Here is a 10,375-nt window from a genome sequence, read left to right as displayed (position 1 = left end):
AACTGGAGCACCCGGGAAAAACCCACGCAGGTCACGGGGAGAATGTACAAACTCCATACAGATAGCACCCATAGTTCAGATCGAATCCATCGCTCTAGCACTGTAAGGCAGCAACTCTACTGCTGCGCCACTGTGCCGCCCCTTCTATTCTGTTCAAAGTAATCTGCTCCAGTTCTCATACTTGCCCTGAGCACCAAAGATGCTCAAACTTGTAACCATATCAGCTACTAAAGATTAAAAAAATTGAGCCAACAAGTTATAATTTATTTTATATATTTAACACTATTGTTTTCTTTTGTATTAGTTGACTGGGCCTAGTAAAATTAAAAGATCTTCTGATAGACACAGGCTGATTTTTCCTTCCTCCACCCCACCTTTATCCAGATCCCAACCAGAAGTACACATATCTTAGATTCCCGAATGATATTAAGATAATCAAAGAAAAAACATCTTATGGGATCCCATTAATGGCTAGCTTCCAGAAATCTTTCAATGTGGTTCTGGTCAGTTTCAGTAGTAAATAAAACTATCTCCCAATTTAATTAAGGCACAATCATTCTTTAACTTTCCACTATCTTATTTTGGAGCAGGTCATGGTATTTTCAGCACTAGCTCCGTCAGATATTATGTTATTTTTCTAGGGCAGTTGAACAATATCCTCTGCAAAGATCACCAAGTCCATAACAAAAACTTAGCTGGAAGCAATCTATTCTATAGCATTTATGAGTAGCATAATCAAATGTGATATATGCACAATTCCCATCCCTGCTAAAGATGCAGACTTGAACACGTTGGGCATCATTTCAAAGTCTGCAGATGGAAATTAATAAATAGCGAGGACAGCAACAGATCCCAGATGGCCAGATTTACTTGAATGCAATCACATGCAAGTGTGAAGTTGGCAATTTAGTAGGAATAAGTAAATAATCCTAGTAGAGTAGTACACTGTCTAAGAGTGTACATATGCAAGTCTTTTAAGATGGCAGTAAAATTAGGAAGATGTTAAAATTCAACTTTATAAATTTTACATTGAGGAAAAAAAAGGAAGAATTGGCATACATGTAAAATAAAAAATGTTTATTCCGACTGGAGCAATGCGTTCACTTCTGAATCCCATACTTTATGAAGAACGCCCAAACCATGAATAGGGTGCAAATTAACTTTGTGTTCAACACTGTGAAGTGTTTTATTTTTCTCTTGATCACTGGACCAAAAAGGTAAGAGGCACCATGAGTAAACTACTGTTTTATGCAGCCAGTTATGTCTGTAACACCTGAAAACATTATGGAAGGGGATACACTTTAAAACTACATTAGATAAACAATTGAAAGATTCAATTGGGAAGGGAAGGACAGGGTAGGAAATTGTGACTAACAGAGTAACTCATTATGTTGTACTATCAAGTAATCTAGACGATTTGCATAGGCAGTCTGCTCTAATAATTCTAATTCACAAATAAGATATTTCAGTTTGGTCAGAGGATAAAGTATTTGCTCCTTGGATAGCAACAAGCTAAATGAATAGAGTAGCATATCTGAGAACATTGGTAATATATTTATAGAGTGTGTTACTGAGCAGTGGCATACACTCCTCTAAATTCATATAGATCCTTGATTAGCCTACACTTGTGAGGATTGAACACAGGCAGTCAATACGCCATGACAAATATCAAAGTGTTGGACTATGAAGGTTTACAAGATTTCAAAAGATTCAGGAGGCAAATATTAAGCGTGCGGATGTCTGTTCTCTGGAAGAAACGAGATTTGGCAAAGTTTTATGAATTAACTCAGTTTGTTTGTCAAATTAACTTATCATACAGAGGGAACTGGTTCTTTGCTCATCCATTTGCAACTGGACGCCCAACGTCCTCATTGACAGACCACAACCAGTACAAATTGGCAACACCTCCTCCTCCTCGATAACCATCAGCTCAACACAACACCTCAGGGTTGTGTGCTCAGTCCCCTCATCTGCTCTCCCTATGCCCATCACTGTCACTGGATACAATTCCAATGCCATCTTTAAATTCAGACATCACAGTTGCTGCACCACCGAGGACCAATAATGGGTAATGTCGGAGTATAGGAGGGAGATCTAAAATCTGATTGAATGGTGCCACAACAACCACCTTGCTCTCAACATCATCAATACCAAGGAGCTGATTTTTGACTTGAGAAAGGGAAGGCTGACGATTACAAACCTGCCATCATCGACTGGTTCGAGGCGGAGTGTCAATAACTCAAAGTTCCTGGGTGCGCATATCTCTGAAGATCCGTCCTGGACCAAGTACATCAATGCATCTATTCCCATAGAAGATTGTGGAGATTCAGTATGTCGATGAATTCTCTCTTAAATGCTTGCAGGTGTACTGAAGTGAGCATTGGTTGACCTTTTGCAACTCAAACCCCCAGAAACAAAGAAAGTTACAAAAGTGGTGGACACTGCCGGGTCCACCATGGTTACTAATCTCCTCACCACAGAAGGAATCTAAAGGAATATTAAAAAATGATTTTTAAGTTTATATGATGCACTCACACTACGATACATTGTGGTATATGTAGGGACTTTGGGAAATAATAACTAATTATTTTTGTACTGAAGGCATCAAATGTGCAACTCAGTGAATAGGAAATTGCCAGAGATTTATAAAAAAGGTATTTATTTCTCAGATAAAACAATCTAGCAAGAGCATTTATAATCATATACAAGCAGGACACACCTAATTTACAAAACAAACTGAATACCAAATGAAGCTATATTATAATTATAATAATTATTTCTCTAAATATCGAAATATACTTCTAGTTTGTGAGGTCGTTGTCGTTGTCTTCTCAGTGCGTGGTCGCTTTGCTAATGAAGTGATCGGGGTAGCAGCAGCCTTTCGTTTTGTCTGCAAAATAAAGTGGATTCTTTATTTCTGTTGGCAATATTCTTTTTACACCATTACCAAAGCTATACGCAAAAACCAATGAATGGACACAAGAGCATTTTCTTTCCATATCCACAACCAACAAAATGGAGTCACATTTTAATTGTTGCAAAAAATGATGGAAGCCCCTTCTTGGAGTTTATATTCATCTATTGAAGCAAAATATTTCTAGGAACATACAGCTCGACTAGATGACTCAACTTTCTAAACTAAAGTTTACCTGTGCTCTGTTCGTAAATTAAGTCCCTGTTATAATTCAGCAAATCTAGAGTACGCACTCTGAAGTCACTCTCTCCTTAAGCTAAATGCCCAACACTAAGAGCAGTATTCCCGATACTGTCTTACCAAGATTCTGCAGAATTTGATGTAGTATTCATTTTTGAATTCAACATCATCCACACCACATTAAGGGCCAACTTGTTTATTTCAGAATATTTACACCAACAATTGTATGTGCTTGTCTGGCTGGGGCATTGAAACTTTGGAATTTTCTGCACCCAGTGAGTAATGGAGGCTCAATAACCGAGGATATTTAAGATAGAGATTGCTAGGATTTGTAGATATAAAGGGATTGAGGGAAGTGGGCCAACTCAGGTATGTGGCAGCAAGGTTAAAGATTACCCATGGCCTTATTGAATGACAAAGCAGACATGAGGTGCCAAATGGCCTACTTCTGTAACAGCCTGGAATATTTCATCCGGATCTGCCAATTTATCCTCTGTCAAGTATGCAACACCTTCTAATGCTACCTCTTGTGTTTATCTCATCCAATATTTTAAACTCCTTTGCCTTAACTATATCAGCATCACGTTTGTTTGTCAAAATGTTCAGAGAATATTAAGGACTTTACCTACATAATGAGCCTCCACACGTATAATCCTTGTAGTACCCAAAAGGCCATATCCTCTTGAACTTACTACCATGCTCATTTGGTGCCCACAACATGTCTTTACAATTTCTTGTCAATATTTTTTTTATAACTGGTCTTTGCTTTCTTAATTTCAATCCTACATGTCCTCTACACATACAGAATTACAGTGTTTGACATCAGCTTCCCCTTCACTGGCTTATCTTGCTCTGTGATATTGTCATCAGGCAAGCTATGGATTTGGCAATCTCACCTTCTCCCTGTGCAGTGTTATACTCACCATTAATCCACTGAAACCCTTGTTAAATGGCTCTCACTGCTTTGTCATGGATAAACCTTCAGGCAGCTTCTTCCAGACCATTTTTGTTCAATAATTTATATCTAGTAAAATCAGTCTTGCCCTAATTTACTCCTATTTTGTAATTATGTAAATTGATTTTGATCACTATCATCAAAATGCCCCCCTCTGATGTTTATTTGAAATGCCCACCTCTCCCCAAGATTAAATTCAGAAATACCTATGCCCTATGTTTGGAAAATCTCTTGAGTGCACAACACAGTTGCAGCCTTCCAATGGCACCTATCCTGTACATCACTCTTTTTCAGTCTTACCTGTGGTTTTGATTCCAGTTTCTTCGTGTTATTCTTTTCTGGAGATAGTGTGTGGAAGACAAAATTCCGGGAGCTGGCACGAGGAGCATTTAGTTTCACGTCTGATATTGCTGCCAGCTTCTGTAGTACCTCTCGAGGTTGGTTCAGCAGGGATCCATTCTTCCTCTAATGCCGCATTAAAAGAAAGAACACAATAACTCTAAGTTCTCTAGCCTTTATCAGACATTTCATTCTCAAGATATGGACCAAAACATGAAATGCAAATGTTTCGACATAACATTGTTATCTAACAGATCTAACAAGCACTTTGTCATGGAATCATTGTTTGAGACGACTTTAAATGATTTTCATTCGATTATCTAACTCACCTACATATGTAACATATTATTAAGACTTCACTAAAAACACAGACACCATTTCAAAGGTTAGATTTTACAGGGTTTCACTAGAGCTAAACAATTTATCTGAATCACTTCCAATTTCTCCTCATTTTTCCACCACTCTTTCCACATCCAACAGCAGCAGTCCTGCCTTGCCCCAGCCCCAAACCAGGAAATATTTGTCCCTTTTCTCAAGGCAAGTATCTCTCCAACTAAAATGCTGGGTATACTTCTTGGGATACTTGCTTTCAGTTGTAGTCTGGCTAACAAAACAAAAATCAGACTTCTTCACAATACACCATACTAGTGATCTCACACCATAAAAACATACTTGGCACTACCTGCTCAATTTAATTACCTTCTCAATACGTTGGATCTGAAATTTATAAAAGCTACCATCATTTAGCCAATGAAGGAAAAGTTAATTACAGCCACATTTTTAATACTGCTCAAAGGTGAGAAAATAAAAGCAAATGAATTCAAATAAACACACTACTTAATTTATGACATGTTATCAGTTTAAGAGCACAGAATCAAAGTATATTCCAAAATATTCATATATCTAAAAACCAAGTTTCATTTTTACCCACAATGACATTGTGAAGAAGTAACATCTTTTGAAAATAGATCATCACATTTAAGAAATAACACTGATCTATGTGTTTCCTTCACGTTTCATTTCTGGAAATTGAGAGTCAAAACATATTTGATAAGGTTGATTACATACGCAAAAATTAGATTTGTGAGGCTTGACTCCCATTGATTCCTGCCTTTTTGTTTCTGGAACCACTTCTGCAGAACTACCTGCAAGCCAGATATGACAAATATTAGTTTGGCTTTTCTTAAGAATGTTGTTTCATACACATGGCAATTTCTAGCTGACAAAATAATTCTACATTTTATGACACAATTGAGTTTTATATTCGCACGTACAACAGTTTTAGCAGTTTTCTCACACGCATTTTGATGAAAACTTTAAATAATGTAATTGTTACAACTGGAATATTTAAGAGCAGAACTAAAATTGGTTTCATTTATTTCATGGTATTGACTTTCTAGTTTTTTTTTGGTGATTTTTCAATGTTGATATACAGGATGTGACTATTGATTTCAACCGATGTACCCACTTTTATGTAAAGCTTTGATGGTAATTTTCTTTGCCAGTTTCATGAATTGGCTTTCTTCACCATCCTCTTCCTCACTATCTGCTTCCTGGGACTGAAGGGAGAGCAGAAAAAAATATTTTTGCTGTCAGTAGACAAAATAAGTAGTGAGCCAACAAATACCTTAAACTTCAGAAAATGCTTTTCTATCTTACATGCAATAAATTGTCCACTACCGCTATCCCGGTAGGAGGCAAAATAAAAATCCTATAATATTTGAACTAAAATTTCATGCAGTATGATGTGAAGTTTTTTCATCTCTATAGTTCACACCTTTACATACATTATCAGAAAAACGGACTAGCTTATTTTCTGACTAAGTGGAAGAGTGGCAGTCTTTATGTGCTTCGGCTTGCGAAGGCAGTATTAATTACCACCGACTATTCTTGGACCAGTTTGCTGGACAGGGTTTTGCAACGTCTCTGGACAGAAATCTCCAGCATGGACAGAAATCTCCAGCATGGACAGAAATCTCCAGCATGGACAACCATCAGGCTGTTAAACACTGCAACCTCCAAAAAAACTTCCAACTACATAGACTTGGGGGCATTATTTTTGTTTTGCCACTATCGTTTTTTTGAAAAAAATGTATACTGAACGTTTCTTGTTGTTTATAATGGTGTCAACAGAGTACAAGGTTTGCATATCTGTTTCTGCAAGTAAGAATTTCATTGCTCGGTTTTGGGACATACAACAATAACACACTTGACTCTCTTGACTTGTAATTTTGTATAGTCTTTTCGTTGACTAGATAGCATGCAAAAAGCTTTATATTGTACCCCGATACATTTAACAATAGTAAACTAAGCTAAGAGCACCCTTGAGCCAGCAGAAGCGAATCATTTACTCTCGTATACTTCTGCGTATCTGATATATTTACAAGACAAAGGCAAATTTGCATGGTTTTGCCCTCTCCTTCCCCAACAAATATACATGAATGCTGTGTAGCAGGACTGGCCAATTCACCAGATCTGATTCAAATATTTATATTACACAATAACATTAACTTGATCAAATATAGTTGCTTCAGGGATACAAAGTTAAAAAAAAAAAAGAATAATTTACATAGCTAATAGATCAAATTTAAAAAAAGCTTGTATGCAGAAAATGCACCTTCTCACGAAGCCACTGTTCACGTTCAAATCGATCCTTCCGCCATTTTACTTCTGCTTCATCTACTTCCTCATTTGTCTCATCTTCAGAATCTGCATGCGACTGGTCAATAAGCGAGAAATCATCTGAAGCAATACATTCACAAATATTCAAAGTGGAGTTTAGATATGATCAATATTTTCTGTTAAATGACTTGCAGCTGAGCCAGAGGCATGCATGCTGAACAGCTACACAATACATCTGCATGCAACAGTTGAGATAAACAATGGATGGATAAGGTAGAAATTAAAACCAAAAGTGTTTCAAACTATCTCCTGCCAAAGTCAACCAAAATCAAACTTACACAAAACATGACTTAGACAAAAGGAAATTGCACTGGATTAATGAATCAGCTCTACTGGCACACACCATTACTAGAATGCAAATGAAATATTAACATGAAATTTACATTGTTTTTATATAGTCACTGTGATTCAGTTTTGTTTTCCCCAGAGCATCTCGTGAACTCAAGGTAGTCCGAGAATAACACATGAGAAATGCTGACAATTGACTAACTCCTGCTGAAATGGAAATATGCCAAATCTAAATGGCACTCCAAAAAATACTTTGAAACTCACCAATATTTTTCCAACGGAATCTTCGTGCCCGCCCTGGTCCATCATTGTGCAGGTCTCCATCGGCCAAGTATTGTTCCTGATAAAGACGCAACTGTCGTTTATCGTCATCCATCAAAACTTTCCTGCAAAAGGTTGTCATGCGGTTGTGGAGGAAGGAAAAGAATAGTATTTAGAAGGTAGGAGATAAAAAATCAGTCGTATCTACATTACCATACAATCTTGCTTCAGTACATAGCCTTTAGCTCTAAATGTCTATATCTACCTGATTGCTGACAATGCCATGATAAAATAAGCTTAAGCCTCAAGATTATGTATATGCATAATTTGTGTTTTAGTGCATTTGTCTGAGTCTATGTGTCTGTGATACTGCTGCAAGGAACATTTTCATTTAATCTGTACTTCACCATACTCGTGCGTATACTCAACTTGACCTGTCCAGCTATCAGTGAACATTTAATGAGCTAATAAAAGGTATAGTTCTTTTAACCCAGTGTATGCTCTAGCATCGCAATCAAACAGATCAGAAAGCTGCTAGGCTCTTCAATCAGACTTAAAAATAACCTCAGACGGAATCCCAAATACTACGTATAAAGCTGGAAATACAGATTATATTTAAATCATGCATAAAGCAAAACAAAAGGCTAGGAAAACTAAAAATGAAAAATTGTCTTGTGTAATCTGCAGACAGAATAAATAATCCTTCATGGCAAAAAGATAGAAGGTGTGGGGTGGGAGGGTGGAGATGGACAAACACCTTTTTTTTCCTAAAACATTCCAACACAAATAATCTTTTTGAAGATTGAAGCTCCAGATTTATGAAATGACATTTTCAGGGCAGTGGGTTTGCTTGATAGCACTCATCATAACATTAACATTTCACTAACTCCCAAATACATAATTCCAAGCTTCTCAGCATGATCAGTGTGAAAACTGGGTGCCAAGTATTATAACTTCATATTATTGCATTAGTTGGCAAGCTTTTGCCACAGTTCAGCCTGGTGAATCTTAATAGGGATTGCATGGAATACATTTCCATGGTTAGGGTTCATAGGATCATGGACTTGTTCAGCACAGAAACAGCCCCTTCAGCTCAACACATCAAAGCTGAACTTTTTCACCATTGACACTGATCCCATCTGCCTATCTCAGATCCGTATCCTTCTCTGCCCCTATTTAAGTGTCTGGTTGAATGTTTCATTAACATAGTGATTGTATCTGACTTCACTAACTCCTTTGAAAGGGAATTCCAGATATCAACCACTGTGTAAAAACCCTTTCCTCTCCAATCCCCTTTAACATTTCTTCCTCTCACTTTAAGCATACAGACTCTCACCTTTCATACCCCTACCATGGGAAAAAGATTTTGACTACCTACATTATCTTGTTTCATAAATTGATATGCTTTTATCACATTACCCCTCAGTTTCCTATGCCCCAGGGAAACCAAACCCAGCTTATTCAATTTGTCCCCAGATGTAAGTCCTCCTATTCAGGCAATATCCTGGTGAGTCTCCTCTGCACTTTCTCAGTCTCATTTTTCTGTACTCGTTCTCACCTAGCAAACAGCTAACAATGGCTTGTTTCCTTTATCGTTACTTTTTGCACATCTTTCAGTCATTTTATATCTCTCTACATCACCATCTATATCTCTCATTTGCCTTTCCCCTGACTCTCAGTCTGAAAAAGAGTCTCGACCCAAAATGTCACCTATTCCTTTCCTCCAGAGATGCTGTCTGACCTGCTGAGTTACTCCAGGTTTGTGCGTCTTTCCTCACCCTCCTATAATGTGGATATCAGAACTGTGCATGATACTCCAAATGTGGTCGAACTAGTGCTTTGTAAAGTTGTAACACAACTTCTCCACTTTAGTATTTTATGCCCTGATCTAAGAAGGTAAGCACGCCATATGCCCTCTGATCATCTTCTAGAAGCTGCAGATATTTGCGGCAATAATAGAGTACCGAAAGAGTCATTTAACAGCAACACAACACGATATACTTCTACTTAGAAGCTAATCAAGATTCAAGATTCAAGATATCTTTATTTGTCATCCAAAAAACAAGTTTTTTGGACGAAATTTCGTCACCCACAGTCCAACAATAAGAGCAATAAAATAAGCAAATTACACAACCCCAACCAACACAAAACCCCCCAAAAAGAAACATCCATCACAGTGAGTCTCCTCCAGTCCCCTCCTCACTGTGATGGAAGGCCAGAATGTCTTTTTCTCTTCCCCTGCCGTCTTCTCCTGCGGTCAGGCTGTTGTCGTTGCCATGTTCCAGGCTGCGCCGGACGGTGAAATGTCCGCAACGGGCCGACCCAAGCCCCGCTGTAAGTCGGGGCGGTCGGGGATCCCGACATTGAAGCCCCCGCCGAGCAGAGAAAATTCCGTGGCCTATTTCAGGCCGCGCCGGACGGTGAAATATCCGCGGCGGGCCGACCCAAGCCCCGCGATCCGGGGCGGGCGAACACGCTGCCGCTGCCGGAGCTCCCGATGTCGGCATCCACGCGGCCCGAGCCTAAGGCGAGTCGCAGCCGCTCCCGCAGCCTCCGAGAACGGCCGGCTCCGCTGATGGTGAGTCTGGTCCGCGGGCTCTGCGAACCGGAGCCCTGGAGGCCGCCAGCTCCAGGAGTTGGGCCGATGGTAGGCCGCAGCAGGAACGGAGACACGGCCCAGAACACAAAGGTCGGGT

The 10,375-nt window shown here is 38.8% G+C and overlaps 1 protein-coding gene across 1 annotated transcript in view; it reads right to left on the bottom strand.

The window, feature by feature from the left end:
• Positions 1-2,773: 2,773 nt before the first annotated feature.
• clspn (claspin) overlaps positions 2,774-10,375 on the bottom strand; it is a 46,444-nt gene continuing 38,842 nt past the window's right edge. Inside the window, exons 21-26 of the mRNA XM_078422906.1 lie at positions 7,683-7,804; positions 7,066-7,190; positions 5,917-6,007; positions 5,517-5,593; positions 4,410-4,574; positions 2,774-2,890 (exon numbers count right to left, since the gene is read on the bottom strand). Coding sequence (XP_078279032.1) covers positions 2,774-2,890; positions 4,410-4,574; positions 5,517-5,593; positions 5,917-6,007; positions 7,066-7,190; positions 7,683-7,804 — 697 coding nt within the window. The remainder of the gene's footprint in view (positions 2,891-4,409; positions 4,575-5,516; positions 5,594-5,916; positions 6,008-7,065; positions 7,191-7,682; positions 7,805-10,375) is intronic.

This window comes from Rhinoraja longicauda, chromosome 27, assembly GCF_053455715.1.
Source record: "Rhinoraja longicauda isolate Sanriku21f chromosome 27, sRhiLon1.1, whole genome shotgun sequence".
In the NCBI taxonomy this organism is placed as follows: Eukaryota; Metazoa; Chordata; class Chondrichthyes; order Rajiformes; family Arhynchobatidae; genus Rhinoraja; species Rhinoraja longicauda.
Note: the sequence above shows the minus strand (reverse complement) of the source record. Positions and strands in the feature narration are given on the sequence as shown.